A 26,481-nucleotide genomic window follows, 5' to 3' on the forward strand; every position below is an offset into this window, starting at 1 on the left:
GTGCCCATTGGGATGGATAGGGTAAAAGCATGGAGATCAAACAGTAGTTGGAACTAGAGCCAGTGACAGGCAGAATCAATTAATTTTAGATTTCTCCCAGTCCTCCTTCCTACTGAGTTCTTTACTGAGGCTAAGGAGGAAGAGGCTGATAGGCAGTGCTGCCCTCTGACTGATTGTAAGTAAGAAGGCAGACACTTGGGGGCTGGCTGAAGGCAACCTGAGGTGGGTGGGACAGTTCCCCCTTAGCCCTAATGGAGTAGTCTCCACTGAATACTACCAATGCCTAATGGGAGATATGTTTCTACAATGCAATTATACCTATATCATCTATATCTATATATTAGAAAAGCTATCATGTTCTGATTGTAAGTAAGATGGCAGACACTTGGGGGCTGGCTGAAGGCAACCTGAGGTGGGTGGGACAGTTCCCCCTTGTGAGCCCTCACCCACTGACACTGCCAGAGCGATGCCAGTCCTAAGCTGATTTGCGAGGCTGGGATCTAATCTGAATGATTCGCCCATCTTTGTGTGTGCGTTTGTGTGTGACAGTGTAGACATTTAATAAGATGGACATTTGTCATGGTAGTATTAAGCCATCATGGTCAATGGCACTTTACAGAGTAATAAGAAAAGGCTATGTTCCTGTCCCAGTGCAAAGGAAGCAAGAGAGGGATGAGAAGAAGATGGGTGAGAGGTTAAACAGAAGAACTCAGTTCAGTTCAGTTACACCAGGGGTGGGAAGCCTTTTGCACTCCAAATGTTGTTGCACACTTAACTCCCATTAGCCTTATCCAGCATGGCCAACGATCAGGAACGATGGGGAGTAGTATTCCAGCAACACCTGTAGTGCCACAGGTTGCGCACTAGTGAGTTATACATAGGCCGTATCTGTGCTATCCATTTAAAGCACTAGCATGACTTCCGAAGAAATCCGGCAATTGTAGTTTGTTAAGGGAGAGAACCCCTGTTTCCCTCACAGAGCTAATGTTTCCAGAGTACCAATGAAAGATGGATAGGTGGTTATACCACTCTGGAAATTGTAGCTCTGTGAGAGGAGTAGGGGTTTTCTAACAATTCTCAGCACACTTAACAAACTGCAATTCCCAGGTTTCTTTGGGGGATACTGCTTTAAATGGATAGGAAGCAGCTAGCTGCAGTGGCGTAGCATGGGTTGTCAGCACCCAGGGCAAGGCAAGTAATTTGCGCCCCCTAACCCGTGGATTTGCGCCCCCTAACCCGTGGATTTGTGCCGCCTAACCATAACCCCCAGATGTTGCGCCCGGTGCGGCCGCCCCCCCCTGCACCCCCCACGCTACGCCACTGGCTAGCTGTTGACTGAAATTGAAATGCTGTGATGAATTTGGATCCAGTGGAAACTCTTCCACTAGGGCTACTGGGGCACAGCCCTGCCAAAGATAATGTCCAGTGTGTGTGTGTGTGTGTGTGTGTGTGTGTGTGTCCCAAATCTCAAAGCTACACATGTAATAACAGTGACATCCCCAAGACAAAAGGAATGTATTCCTTTAAGCAACAGTAGCGGCTAGATTATTATTGGCTGAAAATTGGAAAACAGAAAAAAATAACAGAAATATCGGAATGATGAGCTAAAATCTGAGAATTTGTGGAGATGGCAAAATTAATGGCAACAATTAGAGGCTGTTCCAACCCAAAAAAATGTACAAAGAGTGGGAGTACATAAAGGAATACATGGAAAGATTTGGTTTTGGAGCTTAAATTTAATATGCAATAGGTAAAATGCGCAAGGATACAAGATGATATCATGACAACAAATACAAACTTTTGTTAACACAACAAGAAACAATATTAGGTTGAGAAGATCGCACATGGGTGAAGGGAAGTAATGAGAATGGGGGAAGGGAGGTGTAGGGCAGCATTTGGAAAATTGTTAAAGATATATATGTGATTGAAGAGGTTAAGAACAAGGAGTTAAAAGAAGATTAACATAAATGAAAAGAAAAGTCATGTTCTTGTTTGTGTTATGGTTTATTTTGGTTGTAAAATCCTCTTATGTGAAGAGGATTTTTAAATTTTTACAATTAAAAAACAAAAACAAAACTTAAAACATAAATCTCAAAGCTACACATGCTTTCCCAATCCTAGTAAATGCTTTCACAGCTTTGGGTGTGATTTTGGGCTTAGGATCATAGAACTATAGAGTTGAAAAGGACCGTGAGGGTCAACTAGTCCATCCCCCTGCAGTGCAGGAATCTTTTGCCCAATGTGGGGCTCAAACCAACAGCCCTGAGATTAAGGGTGTCATGTTCTACCAACTGAGCTATCCATTCTGAGTATTTTGCTTTATATTCTCTTTCTCAATACATGTAAAACAACAACAACAACCTAACAGGATGCCTATTCATCTGGAATGAGTGCTAGAAATTAAAACCATGCCCTCTGAATAGAATCTAGGATGCTATTACAAGGTATGGCAAACAAGCTCCATAAAAGCAGTCTTCCCTTTGCCTGAATAAATGCAGTGTTGCTTGTGCCCTTGGTTAGGTCCTAGTTTTATTTCCTGTTTATTCTGCCACCCCATGGGTGGCAGCTTTCAATGTATAGATCGTGAATAGTGGGTGTTAAAATTCAAACACACACATCAAAGCCTTTGTATTCCACCCACAAAGAGAGTGACCTGTTTAGGGACATTCCATACTTATCCTTTCTGTTGTGGTTGTCATGGCATCATCACTTTGCCAATTAAGATTTTTATGTCTTTAACAAATTAACAAATACAGCTCTACTCCCTCCATGTGCTTCTGTTGAAGGTAGCCCTAAAGGGGGGCACCATTCAGATGTGAAGATCTATTACAAGATTGAAATAGATTTCTAATGCTTATATCATTCATCTTCTCAGTGTGTGATTTCAATCAGGAGGAGAAAATGATGAATTGTTTGACAGGGGTTCTTTTCTCCCCCACCCCTCTCCCTTTCCCACCCATAGACGCTAAACCATAATATGCTTCCCCTAGTCTTTTCCTAGCTATTACGGACTTTAACATGCAATGTGACCTTGGTTGGCAAACCATGTTTGGTTAGCACAAAAACTTAATCATAAGAAGTCATAAGTAGAATCCTTCTTCTTTACTGCCCCTTTTTTCGGGGACTTGGAAATTTATGGCTTGTGGGACAGGTAGGATATGAACAATGGGGCAAATGGAGTGCAGGGTTATCTCATCTGTGTGAAAACCGCTGGTAGAAATCGATGTGACCTCTGCTAGGCTGTCATCCCAGTCTCCACCCTCCGTCTCCTATTTGTCTTTTGGTGGGGAGCTTAGATCTGGATGCTGTCTCCCTGTGTCTCTCTTGGGCCAGATTATCAAAATGAATCATTGCCTGCATAGCTCTTATATTTCTATTTATTTTCCTGCTGTTGACTAGCTCGGGTGAAATATGATTTCTTTTTGCATTTGATCCTCACTGCAGCCAGCAGCACCTAATTTAGCCGTGTCTATCTCTTTAAAGAAGACTAATGCCATTTTGAAACTTCAATCTACTCTACAGCAACATTACTAACCATAGACGGTGTGCCCTGTCTCTGCAGTCAATATGAATTTTCCTTTTGGCCATTTTAATAGCATTACTTTCCCCCACCCTCCCATGCCCCCCCTTCCCAAGCAGTTGAGGTTTCTAGATTGTTTTAAGCAGTTTATCCACAATTCATTCATTGCGCCCGCTCGCTTGCTCTCCCCCTCGTCTTTCCCTCCACCTCTCCAAGATGCGTTTAGTTTACCTTGCTTCACAGAGGAGTGGTTTTGGGCATAAACAATTAATTTTAATGACTTGACCCTGCATATGAATTATTTGAGCATGAGAAATGGTATGTAGTCTTTGACTTGGGAAGAACTTGTTTTAAGTGTGTAACCAGAGGATAGGGTTGGGGGGAATAGCAGAAAGATTGATCATACCTTCTCATAAAATATTAGCCAAACTGATGTGCTGAGAAGACAGAATCTTATTAGAAACTCTGAGAAATAATCAGATAATAATAGTGATAATGATAGTGGTAGTAGTAGTAATAGTAGTAGTAATGGCATGCATAAGAAATGGAAGAAATGGGAAATCACAAAGCAAGAATATAACACAAGTAGCCAACAGTTACGGGGAGAAGGTCAGGCAGGCCAAAGCTCAGAATGAGCTCAGGCTTGCAAGAGAGGTTAAAAATAACAATAAAAGGTTTCTTTGGCTATGTTTGAAGCAAGAGGAAGAGCAAGCAAGTGGTAGGTGCTTTGTGTGGAGAAGATGGAGAAACGCTATTGGGTGACAGAGAGAAGGCGGAACTGTTCAACACCTACTTTGCCTCTGTCTTCATCAAAAAAAAGAAAGCAATGCCCAGCCTGGTGATAACAAAATAAATATTGTAAGGAGGGTGTTGCAGCCCAAGATAGGAAAAGAGGTGGTGAGGGAATACCTAGCTACTTTCAATGAATTCAAACCTCCAGGGCCTGATGAGTTGCATCCAAGGGTACTAAAGGAGCTTGCAGATGTAATCTCAGAGCCTCTTTCTATAATCTTTGAGAATTCTTGGAGAAAAGCTGAGGCCCCTGTGGATTGGAGGCAGGCAGACATCGTCCTCACCTTCAGAAATGGGAGAAAAGACCCAAATAACTACAAACCAGTCAGCTTGATGTTGATACCAAGAAAGGTGCTAGAACAGATAATTGAACAGTCAGTCTGTGAGCACTTAGAAAAGGATGCTGTGATTACTAAGACCCTGAAGGGGTTTCTTAAAAACAAGTTATGCCAAATGAATCTCTTTTATATAAAGAGTTACAAGCTTCATGGATCGGGGGAATGTTGTAAACATAGTGTATCTTGATTTCAGTAAGACTTTTGACAGAGTTCCCTGTTATATTCTTGTGGAGAAGCTGGGAAAATGTGGGCTGGACAAGGTAACAGTTGGGTGGATTTGTAGCTGTTTGACTGATTGTACCCAAAGAGTGCTTACTAATGGTGCCTCATCATCCTGGAAAAAGGACAAGTGGGGTGGCACTGGCTTCTTTTGTTCAATATCTTTATAAACAACATGGATGAAGGAATAGCGGGGATGTTCATCCAGTTTACAGATGACACCAAACTAGAATGGGTAGCTAATACTGCAGAAGACAGAATTGGGATTCAGGATGACTTGAACAGATTAGAGAACTGGATCAAAACTAACAAAATTAATTTCAATAGGGACAGATGTTTTGCTCTATACTTAGGCAAGTAGAACCAGCTACACAAATATATGATGGAGGACATATGGGTTGCCAGTAGCACATGTGAAAAGGATTTAGGGGTCTTAGCAAACCACAAGCTTAACATGAGTCAACAGTGTGATGCAGCAGCAAAAACAACTGTTATTCTAGGCTGCATCAACAGAAGTATAGTTGGGAAGTCATAGTACTGTTGTATTCTGCCTTAGTCAGACCCTGCCTGGAGAACTGAGTCCCGTTCTGGGTGCCACAATTTAAGAAGGATATTGACAAGCTGGAACGTGTGTGCCTAGAAAAGAGGAGACTAAGAGGAGATATGAGAGCTGACTCCAAGTATTTCAAGGGCTGTCATATGGAAGATGGAGCAAGCTTGTTTCTTCCTTCTCCAGAGGGTAGGACCCAATGCCTTGAAGTTACAAGAAAAGAGATTCTGACTTAACATCAGGAGGAGCTTTCTGACAGGAAGAGCTGTTTGACAATCAAAGGTGGTGGGCTCTCCTTCATTGGAAGTTTTTAAGCAGAGGTTGGATGGTCATCTCTCATGGCTGCTTTAGCTGAGATTACAGTGGTGCCTCGCAAGACGAAATTAATTCGTTCCGTGAGTCTTTTCGTCTTGCGCGGTTTTTCGTCTTGCGAAGCACGGTCAGTCGCAACTGCACCTCTTCAAGCGGTTTTAAGAAAAAAGGAAACAAACTCGCAAGACGTTTTCGTCTTGCAAAGCAAGCCCATAGGGAAAATCGTCTTGCGAAGCAACTCAAAAAACGAAAAACCCTTTCGTCTTGCGCGTTTTTCGTCTTGCGAGGCATTCGTCTTGTGAGGTACCACTGTACTGCATTTTAGGGGTTTGGACTAGATGACCCCCTCAGGGTCCCTTCCAGCTCTACAATTCTGTGATTCTATAAACTTCACTCCTAAAATCTGTGCACCCTGCCTCAGATCCTGGAGAATCATTGCTAGAATTTGTTGCTGTTGTTGTTAGTGTAGCACTTAATGCCGAAATAGGCTTCTAACTGGTTTACATGAATAAAAACAAATTACACAAACATTAAAATACAGAGCTACATAATTAAAATGCATACTGAGCAATCCTATTAATCCATTAAAATATAACATCTAGAATTAAAATATGAAATAAAGCAATCCTATAAATATAAAATATTTACGTACGAGGATGCATGAATCAGTGGCCTGACTTCACATGGCTGTATGGCACCTTCATACAGGATACAGAGCTGTCCACCCATTACTAATTTCTGAACTCGCACAGTGTGGTTACAGAATACACACAGCCCCAAATTACCATTGTTACATGATCACTGAGTATCGCAAAGGGGATTAAAAAGAATTAAGCATTGAATTCATCCATCCAGCAAAAAGGGCGATGGAGCAAAAATCTGATTTCTTTTAATCCTTTTTAAATAAGCAAGAGTGAAACAATATGACCAACGAGAAGCAAAAATGACTCTCAACGCAGTGAAGATTGTGCACAGTCTTTGTTTTATGTAAAATCCAGCAGTTTTGACTGTATTTTAAACATTACATGATTATAGTTAGTATTATACCTGTTATTAGAACCAAATTACTTCTCATTACTCCATTCTGTTTTTTGCTTTGTCTATTTAGGACAAAGAAGTCTCCGAGTTAAAAAAAAAAAAAAAAGTTATCTCATTTCTTTCCTTCCTTTAATTGTTCCTTTCTCGAACTGCAAGATGACCTCATTTGATTTGATTTTGATTTGATTTATTGTATTTCTATGCAATTTCTAAAATAATTAGCAAATTATCAGTAAACAATTACAATGTATAAAACAATCTAAATATCACAATTACAGCGAAGGTCATATTGTATAACAGATATATTACATAACATTATATATCATAGTATGCAACAAATATTTATAATCTGTAAAACAATGTTAACAACAAAATAGCAGCTAAGTAAACAAGGTAAACACTGTTAAGTTCACAAAGTCTCTCTCCACTCTTCCATAACTCCTAATATTTTACTCCACTCAGTTCATTAAAATACACATGACGCCCATTGCTAAACCAGCTTAGACAAATGCTGCACTGGCTGAAGTCCTCAGTCCTCAGGCCATGGTGGAGACTGTGAGGCTCTTGGGCCTATTTCCAATGGTAAGGTGAATATTGATTCCGAGTAGCCCACCCAGGTGCTATCGATGAAGAACTCATCCCTGTGGCCCTTGATAATAATGAGATCCATTCCCACCTGAGTGGGAAGTCCAAGATGATCCTGTCCCCTCCAGAGCAACTTTGGTTAAGGGGCAGTTGTCTGATGGGGCCCCCTTTCCATCAGTGATTCTTCATAGGTGTGGATAGGTAGCTAAGCCCCAACTTCCATGCTCCACTACTGTAAGTGCAGAGCCTAACATTTCTCCCTATTTATTTTTTTCCAGAAAGCCAAAATTTTAATAAGGAAGGGGGGGGGATTATAATTTATCTGGGGGGGGGGAATCATTGTAAACAGTTAAAATCGTTAGTAAGAGTGGACTAACACTTGGTGAATTTTGGATTATAATGGAGATGTAAAAGATTTGGATTATTATAAAAGGGAGGAAATGGCTAACAATAGGACCCACAAAGGGGAGGAGGGAAGTTCAGGGGATTCTTTGGAATCTTGTTTTTATGATGTATGTTGGATATGCGATTGTAAAATATTAATTTGGAAAACCAAATATTTTTTTTTTTAAGAAGAAGAAGAAGGGCAAAAGCAGCATCAAAGACAAGAACAAGGTCACAGGTTCATCCATCGGTTCTCAGAAAATTTCTTCATGCTTCTTCACAGACTAATTATATATATATATATATATATATATATATATATATATATATATATATAAAACAACCCTTCATTGCAGGGGGTTGGACTAGAACATTTCTCCCTATTGAAAGTCGTTTCGTTAGTTTTGTGAGTCTGTTAAGTTAATCTTAAATCCTACTTCTGTCTTCTGTGGAATGAGCTAGCTACCCCTTCCAGTTTGGGAGCATCCCCTCAATTCTTTCACCCAGGTCATTTTTAAAGATGTTGCCTCAGTTGCTCCCCAAGTAATAATCTGTTCCTTCTCTGTCGTGTCTTTACAGAAGAGATGCAGATTGGCATCCCAATAATGGCACCAGCCCTAGAGAAGATGCAACTGGCTGGGCAGAGTGTTCCTCCTGGTTTCCGTGCACCTTTTCTTTTTGCAGATGGATTGTCCTCCGTAGAAACTTTATTAACCAACATACAGGTAAAATGCCCCAGTGATTATTCCACATCCCACCCTGCATTGAGATGACAGAGACTTAAAATCAAATTATATTGGTATCAAATATTAACAGAAATAAGATAAATTATTGGTTATAAATTATCAAGAGTTCCTCTAGTCTGTCTGATTATCTTAAAGAAGTGGTGTCCCCAAAAGACAACTGGCAACAGCTGCCCAGATGACTACACGGTATGATGACTATATGTCAAGTTCAGAAAAAGTCAAAAACCCTCCTGAATTGGCAGTTTGGATAATGGAAACCTGGGAACAAGTATACATGTAGAAAGAACAAATGTAATCGGAGCCAGGGAAGGGAGGCAAACAAGATAAAATGTTCTCAGAGAAACTGAGTTTATTTTGTATTGGAATAATAATACACAGGCTGTAGTAAACCCATATGCCTTATTATATGAAAGATGTGCTCATGTATAGGAGATCAAATATGTGGGAAGGATAAATCTCTATTATCTATAATATAGTCAGGATTTGGGAACTTTGTTTTATGGTGGGAACTTTGGATTCAGTTTCAGTCAACTATTTGTTAATTTCAGAATCTCATTTTTTTTTAAAATGGATGGTGATTTTAACGTGAATTGTGAAAAGTAGAAAGTTTGTGTGTGATATTATATTGTATTACAAATGTTATATGCTTGCAAGCACTTCAACCTAACTTTTTACCTTTTGCTTTTTTGTCATTTGTTTTCTTAGCTGTCTTGAGGATCTTATAGTCAAAAAGCTTGATGGAAATCATTTAAATAAATCAACTAACAAATACTTCTTCTCCTTAGAATGCATATCCTGGATTATTTATGGATCATCTGCCAACGTCCACTTAATCCTTCATTCATCAATAGATTTTAGCAATAAGACTTCAGCTGATACATGCAATTCCACTATATTTGAATGCCCCCAACCCATGGAGCTCTTACATGCAAGGGACATCAGGCACACATGAGTATCACCACCTTCAAAATCTTCCACAAGTATTTCAGACTGAGAACTCTAAACAATGTATGCAAGTTCTGAAATAAATGAGGAAGCCCCTAAATTGGAAAAAGACTGATGCATGAGGATGAGAGGGAACATGATTAAGCCATTGCTGCTAAATCTTCTCCCGCAAAAACCATTTGGCCCTAAAATATATTTATTTTTCCAGTAACACAAATCTTTGGGTGAATCCAGTATTTGCTGAAATTTGGAGAATTTGTGCTAAGATAATAGTGGGAATCTGTGTTAGTTAATGGTGCAGCCTTTCTAAGCCTGGAACCCTTCATATGCTTTGGAATACGGCTTCCGTCAGCCTGAGCTAGCATGGTCAATGGTCAGGAAAGATTTGATTTTCAGACCAAAGCATATTGAGGGCACCAGATTGAGAAAGACTGCTATATTGTATTGCACTGATGTATGAGGCTGGAAATTGGGGTGTGCATTAGCCAGAGCCTGGATCTGTAGTAAAGCATTTGTGTCCTGCAGACTCTGAATGGGATTGTTCATCCAGATGTCATCCAACAATAATGTCAACCACTAGATTCACCAGAATTGTGATCATGTTGACAAGGCAAAAAATAAAACAGCACCCATAGTTCCCTCGCCTGAGCTCAGCCCTACCATTCCATTAAAAAGTTGTTTTCAGGATCGGTTTGTGTGCACCTATTTTAACAGGGGTTGCTGAAAGTTGCTGTAGATAATGCTCGAGTGCAGGAGAAACAGATCCAGCAGGAAAAGAAAGAGTTGAAGATGGAGCTGTGCAGGGAGAGAGAACTGAGAGAGAGTCTGGAAAGGCAACTCACTGCTGAGCTGCAAAACAGAGGTAAGCCAAAATAAAAACTGATTTCTGGCATGCTGCTCCCTATGGTTAGAAGCCTTCCTTTTTCCTATCCACCAAGCCTTCATCTAAACCTAATTCATTTGGATCACCATGGCCTCACCTCTTCTATATGTGCTCTTACTGTATCACAGAAGGAAACAGGGAGAGGCTGCCAGAGGGAAACTTGAGAACATCAGAAGAAGAGAGCTGTTGCCTTCATATCTTGTTTGTCGACTTTCCAGGGACATCTGGTTGGTCACTGTGAGAAACAGGATGTGGGACTAGATAGGCCTTTGGACTGATCCAGCTGGGCTCCTCTTATATTTTTATGACATTGATGACATCTTTGTGTCAAAACATAGAAAACCTGTGATCAGATCTCCTGATGTTCTTTTCACCACTGCTTTGGAGCAACTTTGATGGGCTCTGGTTTTGAGTAGACTGTAGGGTTTCTCAAACTTGGGTTGCCAGCTGTTGTTAGACTACAATTCCCATCATCCCTAGCTTGCAGGACCAGTGGCCAGGGAAGATAGGAACTGTAGTCCAAAAACATCTGGAGATCCAAGTTTGGGAAACTCTGGACTAGAGCAAGCAATAAAGGAGGGGTGTTCTATATCATACATTAAATAGCTTCCATCACTACTAAATGTCATTATTCTGTTCAGATGCAATTTTGTAGTGCTCACCTTCTATAATGGGAGCAAATATAACCATAAACCAATGCTGCGCTGTAACTGGATTGTAGCAACTTGCTCTGATCATGGTCACCTGTCTGTTCAATGCACAAATTGATCTTTATTCATTTACTTACTTACTCCTAGTGGAAGCACTTTCACTGCTAACCAACACTGCCTAGGTTAATGGGGCAGTGTTGGTCAGCAGTGAAAGTATTTGCACATTACATCTCCTTAAGAAATCATTGGGCTTGGGTGACATTGGGCTTGGTCTTTACTGAGGTCATATAGCCTACATATGCCCCAGATTCATGTTCACATTTATTCATGAGCAGTATTTGTTCATATGTAATCCCTCACATTCAGCTTACCTATAAAGAGCATGGAATTGGTAAATAGCAAACTGGTGTTTATTATCTATAACAACTGGGATTTTATGTCTGTTTATATATACAAATTCATGCAAATAATCATTCAACAGCTTAATAATGGCCCATTATTGATAGCCATTGATATGTGGGCTAAAAATTAATTTGGAATATAAAATTAAAATCTGAAGAAGATAATACCACAGACTTACATTTCAAATGTGATGTACAGCTCACATTTCACTGGCTAAATATTTGAGGTTCATAGCAAATTGAGAGATTGTGAGATTGTGATGAAATTCAGGTCACAAAAAATAATTCAGCATCGTGGCAGTGGGGTGGGGAATCAAAACTGTGGGTTGGTTCCAGACCTAGCGCTACATAGAGTGGGCTATACTTTGAGAATATAATAGTTTATTCTCTTAAGTATGACAGTGTAGATCCAACCTATTGTTTTGTTTTCCCCCACAAAGAAAGTCCCATGGATTTCAGTGGGTCTACTCTAATTATCTAGAGTAGATCAAACCCTCTGAGTTTTGCAAAAGCAGAACAAAAACCTCGAAGGTGTGCTTTCCTTTTCCAAATGGAAAGAAATTTGACATTCCAGATTCTGTCTTTGTTTTAATTGTATTATTATGATTAAAAGTAGTATTACTATTACTATTGTTGTTTATTGTTGTTGCTAAACACTCTGCTTATGATTCATGGAAAGGCAGGATGTATTTTTTTTTAAATAGATAGATGATAGATGATAGATAGATGATAGATAGATAGATAGATAGATAGATGATAGATAGATGATAGAGATAGATAGATAGATGATAGATAGATAGATAGATAGATAGATAGATAGATAGATGATAGATAGATAGAGATGGATGATAGAGATAGATAGATAGATAGATAGATAGATAGATAGATAGATAGATAGATAGATGATAGATAGATAGATAGATAGATAGATAGATAGATAGATAGAAGATAGATAGATAGATAGATGATAGATAGATAGATAGATAGATAGATAGATAGATGATGGAGAGATAGAGAGATAGAGAGAGAGATGATAGATAGATGATAGATGATAGATGATAGATAGATAGATAGATGATAGATAGATAGATTGATTGATTTTCATTTTGATGCCCAAACGTGTAGCAAGCAGAATCACCATTATCTAATTTTCAAGAATGTTTATATGGAGAAAGAGGGTGTAATAGTCTTGTAAACCAAAAGCAGAACTGGAATGTCAGCAGAGAAATATATTTGTTTTATATTCCCAGGGAAGGTCCCATTAATGCTTTCATAATTGTGTTTTCATCTTTCAGCAATAATTCAAAAGCGCTTGAAGAAAGAGAAGAAAGCCAAGAGAAAATTGCAAGAAGCTCTTGAGTTTGAATCAAAGAGGAGAGAGCAAGCGGAACAGGCACTTAAACAGGCAACATCAGGCGATAGTCTCAGGATGCTAAATGGTAACGTGATAGTCGGGCATCGCTGGTGAATTCATTTATTTGTTCGTTCATTTAAATCATATTATACTGCTTTTCAGGAGTACAACCTTTCAAAGCAGTTTATAAAGTGTGAAAAGATACAGTCTCGATGAAGATTAATGCAGCACTACATAAGAAGATCACAACAGGAGAACATTTTAAAAGCCAGATGACTTCATCAGTCAGATTTTCAGAGCAAGCCTAAGTATCTGAAGCCAGCAGAATTTATACCTGCTTAAATTAAGCAGGCATAAGTTAATTACATTCCAAACCCCATACAGGAGTGTGGCCACTGCTGGCTGAGTCGGCCCAAGCCTGGCAAAAGGAAAGCAGCCCTTTTTAAAAAGAGCTTAACGTAAAACCACACTTTTTGTCACAGTTGCCAGGTCATATGAATGAGCTGAAAGAGGTTTGGAATAAGTGTTGTCTCCTTGCACCATCACATTCCCAATCACATAGCTTTTTCAGGACTTAGGCCTTCTTAAGTTCCAACAGCTGAGCCAGCAAAGACAGGTAGAGGGATTTATTCTGGCATGCCATCAGTTCATCTTGGGTTTGAAATGTGCTGCACAACTGCAATCCTAAATCCATTTTCCTGGGATTCTGCTGAAGAAGAAGAGGAGTTTGGATTTGATATCCTGCTTTATCACTACCCTAAGGAGTCTCAAAGTGGCTAACAGTCTCCTTTTCCCCTCCTCCCCCACAAGAAGCACTCTGTGAGGTGAGTGAGGCTGAGAGACTTCAGAGAAGTGTGACTAGCCCAAGGTCACCCAGCAGCTGCATGTGGAAGAGCAGGGATACGAACCCGGTTCACCAGATTACGAGTCCACCTCTCTTAACCACTACACCACACTGGCTCTCGATGTGGATGTGGATCCCGTTACCTGGTCAGTCAGGTTTGCGTGGAAAGAAGCGGTCCTTGCTGTATCAAGGGAACAACTGAGAATGAGGTGCAGCGATGTTAGGCTGCTGCAGTAAACTGCTCTGGAAATGTACTTTTCCCAAATAAGTTAAAATCTAGAATCCTTTTTAATCCCAGTTCAGGAAGTATGCTTACAGAGTTGTCCCTGTCCAAACTTTTCAGCAGTCTGTAGCATATCTCCAAAGACCAGAAAATTCACTGGGCCAGTCATGAACTCCTACCTCACAAGGTGGTTGTGAGGATAGACACAGAGAGGAAAGCTTGAGCCCATGGGGAGAAGGTGGAGTATAAACATAATGAAATATTATTTTGATCTGTGCTTAACTTTCTTCAGATATTGCAGTTACGTAAATTATTATTGTTGTTGTTGTTGTTGTTATTTATTAAATGTGTATATTTGCCCTATACCTGTAGATCTGAGGGCAGTTCACAACATATAACTACAAATTGTGCTTTGCAGATGCTGGGATTCCAGACATGGAGGCGGAACGCAATGGAACCCAACATGACAGTGCGCCAATGCAAGGTATGGTATGTTTCGTCTCTTCTTCTATCCTTTTTTCGTTTCTAACCCAGCAAGCTAGCAATTAATGGGAACAAAGCCTACACAGCCCTAAAGATGCTTCTGAAATTCTAATCATACAGATTTCTCCACAGATTTCTCCACCTGTGGCCCTCCAGATATCGTTTGTCTCAAGCAGCAAAATCTCTCAGGCCGGTCTTGCCCTTGGAAACCACCACTGTTTCCTCAGCATGCAAGTCTTAACTCTTCACTCTTGTGTGGGCGTCCAGCAGGCAGTTGCATTGTAAAGCCGAAGAAAAGATTCACATTTGAATGTTCTTCTGTTTCAGTTGCCATAACTCACTTGCGGGGCCAAATGCAGGGATGGTGCATCAACCAATTTTTATCAACCAATCTCCGTTTCCCATAAAATAAACATACTGGGTGTCATTAAGTGCACCTTCAGATCAATGATTTTTGCAAATGACATTCAAGTACCGTTCGAGTGGTACATTTTTTGCTGATAAAAGCAAATTAAATTAGCACAACTACAAGCGGTGCTGATAAAAACTGAAGCTCGAACAGCAGCACCATTAGCTAACAAAGTAATATTTTCTCTTTACTGCTTTCTGCCATTTAGTTATTATCCTATTGGAAATCTAATTATAATCCTTTTACTCCCCAGTCAAACTTCACAGTTTTTGCAAGCTTAGCACTGACATGTGATTTCATTACGTTTGATTGCTCGCACCCAGATTGACTTAACTTCACTCGGAGACCTAAAAGCCCTCTCAGTTTCTCAGATTCCCTGTTTGCACATTACAGCAACAGCTCCTTTAATTAATTAGCATGAACAGCAGTAACATGAACTGCTGAACAGAAAATAACATCATTTTATGATCGCAGGGAGACTTCTCCTTTTGCATGTTTATACCTTAGTTAACTTTTGTATATTATTATATTTCATTTAGTAAGAGCCTGTAGGTGCAAAAAAGAGGAAAATAATAACCCATGCTGGTGTTTCATCTTTCTCTTCTTCTATAAAAATAAGAGTTAATACTCCTTAATATTACAGATGTACTAACACAGAAAACATGAAAATCTTCACGTTTAAAAAACAAAATAACAGCAAACTTGTAGGGTGATTAAATTGAGCACATTTAGAGGCCAGTGATTTCATTTGGAAAGTCTTGACAAAATCAGTGAGACCTTAAAAGAAGGCCTGAGCAGAATCTTCTGAAATAGAATATTTTGAAATTGAAAGTTAGAATGGTGGGAGGTACCCTTCTTTGCCACCACTTTGTAGTTCTGGCAGCAGCAGTAACCACATTCCCTGCCACTGTTCAGCATCCATGTTTTGCTTTAGTTGCAGCAGAAAATATAAGCCTCACTCTGGTTTGGCTTCATGATATCATCACAAAACCATTTTATTGTCCTCACTCTGAACTGGCTTTGTTGGCTCATCATGAAACCAAATCAGAGTGAGGGCATTGCTTTCTTGCTCTTGCTCTCATGTTGCATTATGCAGCTAAAAGAAATAACGTTGGTGCCTCTCGTCAACATGGGGTACCACCAGTGTTGCCAGCGGCAGAAACAGAACTGGCAAACTATTTGTCTCTGTTCCCACCCCATCCTGAAGAATCACTGGAAGGGGGAACGTTTTGTACATCTTGAAAAGGGTGAAGATGAGACTGAAGCTTGAGAGCTCCAGTTTTTACTGTATGTAATCTGGAATAGAGTTAGAGCACCAATCAGCTAGTATGCTTTGCTAAACCCCCTTCTCACTAAATTACTGTATGACCTAAGTAAAGGGGAACAATTCAAATATGTGGGACCCCCTCCTTCAGAAATGGTGCAGTCTAGCATTATAGTTTGCTCATTGGACAGTTTTTATTGGTCCTCGCTGAGGACTATCAAGGACAAGAGCAGAGCTTTTCTCCCTAGCATTTATTTATTTGCTTGCTTGCCATTTAATCGCCAAAACTCTACATGTAGGGAGAGATTTGAACACACAGCAGTGTATTCAAACATGCAGTCCTGCCACTTACACTCTGAAGTTTTCAAGTCCCTAGAGAGCATAAGAACTGGCCTATAGAAGCTGTGCTTTGGGGCAAGATTCACAAAATTAGAAACTAAATGTAAAAATCTGTTGTGTGCATGTGCCCATAATGCCAGCAATTTGATTGAGCAACATCAAATGAGCCAATTACTGTGCTCTCATGAGCATGCACTGAGAATTAAGGGGAATGCTGCAGCACAGTGGTAAGATCACCTACTTTGCCCACAGAAGGTGCCAGGTTCAGTCTCTGGCACCTGCAGGTAAGGCTGAGGAACAAACCCTGCCTGAAGCCCTAGACAGCTGCTGCCAGTCAATGTGGATGGTAGTGAGCTACTGGACCAGTGCTCTGACTAGGTATAAGACAGTCTCCTAGATTGCTATGAAGAGTCCCACCTCCAAAATTACTGAGCCCCCCCCCCCTTTTCTTCCATGATACCAAATATAGAACAGAGGGAGACATCTATACTATGAAATAACAACCCTGTTAGGAAAGAAAATATCATCCAAAGGGGAAATTACCATCATTAACATAGGATTTGGCTCACAGGCAAAATTGTGAGATCTTTATTCATGTTACACAATGTACTGGGTCTGAAAACCCTTTCTAAATGTCTTGCTTATTAAGGCAGTCATGCATTTCACGGTAGGTTGTAAAACAGCCTATCATGCACTGGGGGCTCATAAGCATATTTTAGTGTTAGGGAATATCATTTATACCCTTTTTATATTGTCAATATTATCCCTAGAGAATTAAATTATGCTTTAAACTACTGTAAATCCACAGTTTGGCTCACCTTTGTCTAATTTCATTTTTTAATAGAATGAAGCCCACATAAATGAATATTTGATTATGGGATAAACCTAATAAAATAATACGTTTATGGCCCAAAGATTTATTTAAAATCTTCACTATGTAATACAGTAAAAAAATGCTATAAAATGGAAACATCAATAGGTCCTGAACATTCCATACAGGATGAATTTTTGACCTTAGCTTCTTTTCTTATTCAACCAGTTTGCACAAAGCTTGAACAATGAAAAAGATTTTGGTGGATTTGGGAAAGGGAAAGAAGTGGGAAATAAGGTAGTAGGCATAATATCATAGGACTGGTTCCCACATGCACCCTATTGAATGAGTGCAGCGTCAAGGTGCTTCTTGAATGTGTGAGTCTCAGATTGAACATCCATCTGTATCTCAAAGTCAACACCTATGCAACTCTTAAATGCAATAACTCCCATGGTGGTTTAACAACAACAAAAAACTCATATCAATAAAAATACAAGCCCCAATAAAACTCACCACAATTAAATAAGTAGGACAAAAAGAGCAATAAAATAAAATGGAGTAAAACTCCTCAAGTTATAAAAGCCCAGGGAAAGTAAAGAAAAATATTTGCCTGATGAAAAGGCATACAATCATAGTAACATAGAATTGTAGAGTTGGAAGGGATCCCAAAGGTCATCTAGTCCAACCCCCTTGCAATGCAGGAATCACAGCTAAAGCATCCCTGATGGATGGCCAAGCAACCCCGCTTAAAAACCTCCAATGAAGGAGAGTCCACCACCCAAGGGAGTCCGTTCCACGGTTGAACAACTCTTACCATCAGAATGTTCTTACTGACATTTAGTCAGAATCTCTTGTAACTTGAATCCATTGGTTCAGATCCTACCTTTCAGAGCAGAATAAAACAAGCTTACTCCATGTGACAGCCCTTTAGATCTTTGATGATGGCTATCATATATTCTCTCAGTCTCCTCTTATCCAGGCTAAACAAACCCAACTCCCTCAATCATTCTTTCCCTACACAGTGACATTGATTATCATCAACATCTTTTACATTTGCATTGTCACCTAATAATGTACAGTGGTACCTCGAATTACAGACGCTTCAGGTTACAGACTCTGCTAACCCAGAAATAGTACCTCAGGTTAAGAACTTTGCTTCAGGATGAGAACAGAAATCGTGCAGTGGCATGGCGGCAGCAGGAGGCCCCATTAGCTAAAGTGGTACCTCAGGTTAAGAACAGTTTCAGGTTAAGAATGGACCTCCAGAAAGAATTAAGTTCTTAACCCGAGGTACCACTGTATGTTCTATGGGCTGCTCACAGATATGTGTCATCCGTGTTCTGCAAGCAAGGCAATGGTAAATAGTGGTAATAGTGACACAAAACCTGTATACTTAATATCAGCTAATGTGAAATTGTTACTACATAACACTGACTGGCTGCATCTAGACATCACAATAAACAATGGTTTGTCATAATGGAATGATCTTAGCTGGTGTGGCTACAAGGAAGCATTTGGAAGCTTTTGTTTCTGTTTTCCATTAATTATGGCTTGCTGTATTATCCAAACCTGACAAATGATCTTAACTATGATTTGCTTCAAACTGTGGTTTCAACAAACCATAGATTAATCACAATTTGGGCTTGCAATGTACTGCTGAACTGTGGTTAAATGAAACCAGAAGCAAAAGTTTCCAAACTTCCTAACAAACTGGGTCAGGGGGCTGCTAATTTGGTGATCTGATCAGAGTTCAAAGTTGCACATTGGCAAACCAGAGAATTAGGGAATGGTGCATATCCAGTGATAAATATCACAGACTCAAGATTATAACTGAAACAAATCCATCAGTTTATTGACATGCAGTGCTCCGTTCAAAGCATATTATTACCTTCATATGGAAGATAATGATACTCTGAACTTGAAACGGAACTTGGCAACATAAAGCAATGAAAGATAGCAATATGGTACTTAGAAAATAATACGGGTTGAGAATGGCATAATAGCATTATAATTACATTGACAAAGCAATCAGAGTCATTTGAATGAGCATCTTAAGCTTGCTATTTCCGACTCTTAACTGAAGATTTCGCCTCCTATCATCCTTCAACCCACCTAGTTATCAGACAGAATAGAGTGGGACTATTACTTCCCTTGATCTGGCCACTATACTTCTGTTGATGCAGCATAGACTAGCATTAACTGGGGGGGGGGGGGTTACATCACTTTGAGACATGTGTATGGAAAGCAATTTATAATATATTGTTAATAATAACATCAGTAATAATGATGTGCAGAGAATCATTTCCTTCTTTCATTGTTGCTCTTCATTAAGTGCTTCCTCTCAGCTCTGCCTGGGCAACAATGAACTTTATTCCCAAACGCTAGGCATGCTGAGAAACACAGAAATGAGGATAAGGTATGGAAGATAGAAATTCTGCCTTGGAATACTGTGAACACCAAAATTTAATAAGGATGTTGACAAGCTGAAGTGTCTGTAGAGGAGGGCAGCCAAGATGTTCAAGGGTCTGGAAACCAAATATGAGGAACAGTTTAGGGAATTGCATATGTTTAGCCTGGTTAAGAGGAGACTAAGAGGAGATATGATAGCCATGTCCAAATATCTAATGGGTTGCCATGTGGAGGAGGATGGAGCAAGTTTGTTTTCTCCTGCTCCAGAGGATTCAAGTTACAAGAAAGTAGATTCCAACTAAACATCAGGAAGAGCTGTTCAACAGACTCCCACAAGACATGGTGGGCTTTCCTTCCTTGGAGGTTTTTAAGTAGAGGTTGGATGGCCATCTGTCACGGATGCTTTAATTGAGATTCCTGCATTGCGGGGGGGTTGGACTAGATTCCTCCCTGGGGTCCTTCCAACACTACAATCCTATGATTCTATGCAATTAAAAAAGCTTTAAAAACAATTGTTTTAAAAATTAATATCAAGTAGACCCCCATGGCAGAGACCTAGTCATCTGGCTGAGAAACCTTGTTGGAACAAAACTGTCTTCAATTGTTTCTGGAAAATGCAGATAGTGGTTGCCTGTCATATCTCAACAGGAATGCTGTTCCACATAACAGGGGCAGCCACAGTGAAAGCCCTGCTCTGAGTTACTGTGGATCCGGCTTCTGGTGCACTTGGGACTTGAAGGAGAAGTTCTCCCACAGACTGCAGTGACCTACTGGGTATATAAGGGATAAAGTAGTTTCTCATGCAGCATTGATCAGGAAATGGAACATAATTTCCCATCTTTTCCATCATTACTTGACTTGCGTAGGCAAGCTACGTGAGTTGTAGACCTTGAATGTCCATAACTAACTAGGGGAAAGTGTATCTGGGCTCCATTCTTGTCCAGCATTGCTTAATTAAGATCATGGTCTATCCCAATGTTTCCCAACCTTGGGCCTCCAGATGTTTTTGGCCTACAACTCCCATCATCCCTAGCTAGCAAGACCAGTGGCCAGGGATGATGGGAATTGTAGTTCAAAAACAGCTGGAGGCCCAAGGTTGGGAAACACTGGTCTATCCAACTCATCCCAGCACATTCTATTTTCAATAATGTTTGGAAGCACTGTTAGATTTTTCTTTTCTTTTTGTGCTCTTTAGCATCTTATTGTGCTAACATTGTGCTTTTCCAAGATGCCAAGGTCTCACATGACTGTCACTGAGAGAGCTGGCTAACAGTTCCAAGCAGCCTTCGCAGAGTGGACCAGAGTTGAACTTTCCCATCCTTGTCATCCATTTTGATCCATCATGGCTACTCTGCTGTTGGGTGAAGCTTGCTGAAATGGCTTGTGCCCTCATGCCTAGCAGGGCCCAGATTAACAGAGAATAGGCTCATTCCCAGAGCAATAAACCATGGTCTGTCATGATATCTGAACATATCCATTATCTGCCTACCATCATCTGTTCATTATTTTTCTGTAAAATCTGCTTTCTATATACTTTATACAGGCCATACCCTTGACCTACCATTGTCCACCATAAGTGACCTTGCCCCATGGCTGTTAGACTCCATTCTGGGCCCTGTGACTCATGGAAAGGAGCACTCTTTACTTATGTGAAATGTTGTTTACTCTTTGCCCAAGCCCCTGTGGATCTCATGGCAGTAATGTTGCGCCACTGTAAAGACCTCCACAGTCCAGTTCTCCTGGCATCCTTTTTGAGGTTCCCAGGCTCCTGGACATTCCTCTGGCAATCATTTGTCCCTGGTATTTATTCATGTTTATGTCCAAGCTCCATATTAGATCATCACTGTTTGGAAAGCACAAGCCCTCTTAAAAACATGAAACATTCAATTACTAATTAGCTGTTTCCTGTTTGTAATAGAGTGAACATGCTGGATGTGGATTAAAATTCAGCTCCTGCACTCGGCTGTTTATAGTTCCAGATGTTTTTGTTTTATCTAGGAGTTTACTTTGACAGCTCCCGTTAAATGATAAATCACTCATATTATAGCTGAAATGCATTTCAAAATTGAAATGTAGCAAAACTTGGTGATTGCTCCAAGGATCTGTGTCGGTTAGCCGGTCAATACAGGTTCTTTCCTTATGAAGATTTGGTATTGGCATATGTAAAACAGTAATGGGAGATATGTCAACATTATACACATGCCGGTTGGGTTGATCATTTTCCTACAGCCTCCAAAAGCAGTAGTTGCTGGTGCAGCTGTTTGGACTTTAAATGTATTCTAAGACTAATAGGAATATAGATTTGCATTCCTTTTGGCTCTCCGTAGACTCCCCCCCTACCCCCACCACCACTGCCTGAACTTAAAACAGCATATTTCTTATCATTAAGAAAAGAGCTTGGTGTCTGTTTGCTTTTCCAGATAAAGAGGAATGCAGAAAACAAAGGTGATAGAAGTGGCTTCTCCTCCCAATCCCAGGAGAAGATATTGATTTACTAACCATGCTGATTTGTAATGCAGTCTTTTATGTTTTAAAATATGCCCTGTTGCAGATGGATTGGGCATGTGATGAGCTTAATTCACTTTGTAGACTAATGGAAGTATTCACTTGATTCACTCAACACCTTTTTAGGTCTCTCAATTTCGTATTCCAGGTTTTATTCAAGAATATATGCAAAAACAAAATAAATTAAGCTGTTTCGTTCTAGGACTTCACATTGGTACTGGCAAGGCCTGGCTAAAGGGCAGGCCAGCTGCAGGAGACCAGGACCATGGTCAGCTCTTGTGTGGATTGGGTATCATGGACTAGCTGTAAAGGCATTAAAAGCAGCAAGTTAGGATGTTGCTGCAGCAATAGTCCAAAGTCAACTGGATTGTTATAGTCCTGTACCAAAGAGGTTGCTCCACCCGCTCTGAGGAAGCTTGCGACTGAAAGAGCTTGTACTCTGTTTCTCAGGCATTGGCTTTGGTGGGGTAGGGAGGGAGGTCCTGTCTGGTGGAGTCAGGCTTCAGGGAATCAACCCCACCCCTGTGGCAGTAGATAAGCAGAACAAAGGAAAAGGGAGTCTTTTTACCAGTTAGAAATTTTAATGACCACAGCAAGAGAATAAAGAACCCATCTCCTAGGAATGGTGCTGCTCCCAATTAAGAATCTCACCCCCCCCCCCTAAATCCCTATTCATCCACGTCACTTCTACGTCTTGAAATCTGAGCTTGTACCCTCTGTGCTTTGTGTGCTTTCTGTTCTGCCACTTTCTCAGCTCTTCTTGACCTTGGGGAGAGCGGAGGAATGCTTTCCAGAGACAGTGAATCTGTTAACCCTCTCTCTGCCAGTGTTTCTTCTACCTGTTCCCCATCCAGTATTTCCCAGCTTCTGCCTGCTGAACTATGCCCCTCTACAAACCACTGTTCCAAATCTATACCGTCCTCCTGCTCCTGGGAAGATTCAGGATCCAGCTCAGGAGCAGGGGGAGGGGAGGCTCCCACCATTCCTCCTCCGTGCAGCCCTCCTCAGCACGGTCTCTGACAGGTGGTAGTAGTAGGGTGTCCTCCCACACCAAGAAGGGTTCTGAAGAGGAGGCGCCTCAAAAGAGAACAGGGCAGATGCTGGCAGTGCTGGTTCCCTGGGCTCTCTGGAAAGGCAGATATTTCCAGGTATGGCTCCTATCCCAAGTCTCTCCACCCCCACCCCCCCCAATCAAGGTCCGACTTAAACTTGTTGCTTATTGTCATACTTTTAAGCAGAAAAGAAAATGTTAAGCCTTTTAAAAAGCAAAAATATAAAAAAATCTAATTGGTCGTAAACTAGTCGTTGATTCCTAGTTTCCTGGATGAGGTCTTGAAGTCTTGCATGGAATCTTAAGTGCATGACCTCCCACCAGAACTATCTAGCACCTTGGATTTAGCAAAGTTTTGTTTTTATTAACTTAGAAAGGATCTAGAGTGTTACTGGGAGAAAACCCAGCCAGATGGGCGCAGTATAAATAATAAATTATTATTATAAATTATTATTATTATTATTACTAGAGCTTCTTTTTTAATGTTCTGCATAGCTCTTTTGCTCTTATTTGGCTAATTCAGCCCTTTTGCCTAACCCATAAAGACAGATGTATAAAGTCAGGAACCAATGAAGGCTTTTCTGCTGTAGAGCTAATTCTGCTCCTCTAATGACATGCATACCTGACTCTGAATCCAGTACAGGTAACCCCCCCCCCCAAATAGGCTAAGCTTCTTTGCCTGTAAAAAATGGGTGTGAAGGATATGTTTAGCAGGTTAAATGTTTATTTTTGCACCTAGGTATGTTTTTAAGCTGGTCCGTTGTTTTCTGTCATCATCATCACCATCATCACTACTATTACTATTATACTGATACATGCAGAGGAGGGGAAGTGAGTTCATAACTTCCACAAGGGCCAGCCAATCAGCACTTTGCACAGCCAGAATCAGGAAGGAATTGGTTGTTCCTGAGCTCAGTTCTTTTAGGAAGGTTGTATGTCTAACCCAAGCAAAGTGAAGGCGGATCCACAACAGGCTCACCATCTGTGTCCATCTGTACAGAGCCTTACAAATAATTGTTTGTACATTTACTCAGAAGGAATTGCCATGGTACATGTCTCACTTCTTGCTGTACTCAAAGTCTTACTTTTACTCTAGCCAATCAGGATATTCCTGCATTTGCAGATTTGAAACGTGTGTGATTCATAAATATTGATTTTAACTCAGCCTTTTCAAAAGTGCAAATATTAGATTTATGTAATTACCATGCTGTGTTCTTCTTTTTTTCTTCCAGAAAACAGAGCATACATCAAACCTACCATTATGTACTGAAGACAGTAAAAATGAAGGGGTGGGATGGGGAAAATATAATGATCACTATTTGAAGACTATATAACTCATGAAAGAAGTCCCTTCTAACCTTTGATGCCTTCAGTGTTCTGCGAAGGACAGGATTGGTAGCATTGAAATGTGGACAGTGTGAAGCAATTTACTGTTCCTGTGTTGAAAACTGCCAAAATGTCATTGAGAAATATTATGACTTCTTTCAAGCTTTCTGTACTATACCAAACCTGTTGTAGCAATTCATTTTAGGCCCCAGAGGATAGAGAGGGAGGGGGTAAAAGTTATACTAGAACTCTTAAGCACACACAAGAATGATTCCCCAAAATAACTAACTTCCCACCCCCCCACAAGGAGTTAGCTATTACAGTATAGCAATGGCACAATGAATTAAACAAGCCGCAAAGGTTTTCACTGGCTGTATGTCCTACAGGTCCAGTGTTAGCACTGAAACTGCTCAACATAGAGCCGTTTCAATTGTGTTTATAAATTTAAGCTTTGTTTACTGAAGCTGAAACTCAATATATAATACATTTCGAAGATAAAAGTATGTACATTTTTTATTACAATAACGATGTAAAAATTGTCCTTGCCTTAGATGAGCAATCTGAGAGGGTGTGAACATAACCCACAATAGCTGATGTAATAAGGGGATTATAAATTGATGCAGCATCATCATCATTATTATTATTCTTACATTATTATTATTCTCAGTTCCGCTTGGCTTTTGGTCTTTCAAGAAGAATGGGGGAGGGGAGGATGACTATATAGTAGAATATTAGACAATAGAAAATTTAAAGTATAGTTTCTCTGTTGTACAATATTAAGTTAAAAGTACACATTCTTTGTTAAAATGTTCTTGCTAAAAACAGCAGTATTAAAAACATTTTGTTTGACTTTGGAAATTGATTGAATTATTTTTTTTAAGTGTCGGAGAAGGGAAATGCCAAAGGGTGTGTGTGTGTGTGTTTGTGTGTTTGGTAAGGATGTAAGAAAGCATTGATTTCCATTCTGCCCATATTCATTGCAGCATTGTTTCTAATCTGCTGCAATTCAGTTTCCGTCAAAAATCTTACTTTCTTGCTGTCTGCCACAGCAAAATTTCACATAATTATTTAAGCAATTAATTGCATTATCTGACACCATTCATTTCAATGCAAAGAAAACAAAATGCAGCTGGTGGGAGACAGGGGAAGTCATCAGTCACATAGCATTTGTATTGTTTTTGGAATGAAAACGAGGAGCAGTGGATACTGATCACATTTTCTGGATTGATTTTCATTCTGGACATCGTATGAAAAAGCAAGCAGCAGCAATTTTAACTCATTTCAGGCAGTGTTCAAAACTCCCATTGTTCTAGGTGCGTTTTGCGACAGAATTTCATTAGCGCAAGCAGTTTCTGAGCTCTGGGTGCAGTACTGGAAGACCACAGAGTAGAAGGAAAGGGGGAGCTTTTTCTGTCTCCCCACTTCCAGCTATTCTCTGAATACTCTCTGAAGAATATTAGGGGGGTGGGCAGGGAAAGGGCTAGACCATGTGAAAAAAGAACATATTATTTTAGCTGCAGTTCATTCATTTTCAGCTTTGCATTCTGGTTATAAAAAAAGTGCACCTACACATTCCATTATTGCACCCATAACCTAGGATTAAGGTGCCATTTAGCTCCTAGCTTTTATATCTCAATTTCATAACACTGATTTCAGGAATGATGGGAGTAGGGAGTTCAGCAACATCTGAAGTACCATAGCTTCTATAACATTCATGGGTTTCTGGATCTTGCTGCTGCTGCTGCTGCTGCTGCTGTTACTGTTACATTTATATCCTGCCTTTTCACCCAGACTGGGACTCAAGGTTAAAACAACACAGATAAAATACAGAAAGCTAAAAACATTTGCATTATAATAGTTTAAAAGTCATTAAACTATAATAAAATTAAAGCAATACAAAAGCGAATCCATTAAAATACAGATAATAAAAGCAGCATACCAAGAAGGTCCTCTACCACTTCACCAAGAGTAGTCATCATGGTATATACTGATTGCGATCTTGAATTATCTGAGTATTTACTTATTAAAGAGGATTCATATTTACTCTTTTTGAATACTGACACCGTTCACATCCTACATGCAGACTTCTGATCCACATCT

The 26,481-nt window shown here is 40.1% G+C and overlaps 1 protein-coding gene and 1 long non-coding RNA gene across 13 annotated transcripts in view; one reads left to right on the plus strand and one right to left on the minus strand.

Moving 5' to 3' along the window:
- DACH2 (dachshund family transcription factor 2) overlaps window positions 1-25,239 on the plus strand; it is a 324,778-nt gene extending 299,539 nt beyond the window's left edge. For 5 of the 10 annotated variants that reach the window (XM_083722213.1, XM_083722206.1, XM_083722207.1 and 2 more), the window contains 6 exons: window positions 8,318-8,463; window positions 10,144-10,291; window positions 12,659-12,802; window positions 14,203-14,268; window positions 14,400-14,497; window positions 24,288-25,239. In XM_083722213.1, the coding sequence (XP_083578339.1) occupies window positions 8,318-8,463; window positions 10,144-10,291; window positions 12,659-12,802; window positions 14,203-14,268; window positions 14,400-14,497; window positions 24,288-24,389 (704 nt within the window). In that variant the 3' untranslated portion in view covers window positions 24,390-25,239. Of the gene's footprint in view, window positions 1-8,317; window positions 8,464-10,143; window positions 10,292-12,658; window positions 12,803-14,202; window positions 14,274-14,399; window positions 20,467-24,287 lie in introns of those variants that run through there. The other 5 variants (XM_083722211.1, XM_083722209.1, XM_083722208.1 and 2 more) reach the window with 3 other exon arrangements.
- LOC310836827 overlaps window positions 1-26,481 on the minus strand; it is a 46,393-nt gene that overhangs the window by 10,395 nt on the left and 9,517 nt on the right. The gene's annotated exons all lie outside the window — the stretch shown is intronic.

The sequence above is a fragment of the Podarcis gaigeae genome (genome assembly GCF_964106915.1).
Source record: "Podarcis gaigeae genome assembly, chromosome: Z".
Classification (NCBI taxonomy): domain Eukaryota; kingdom Metazoa; phylum Chordata; class Lepidosauria; order Squamata; family Lacertidae; genus Podarcis; species Podarcis gaigeae.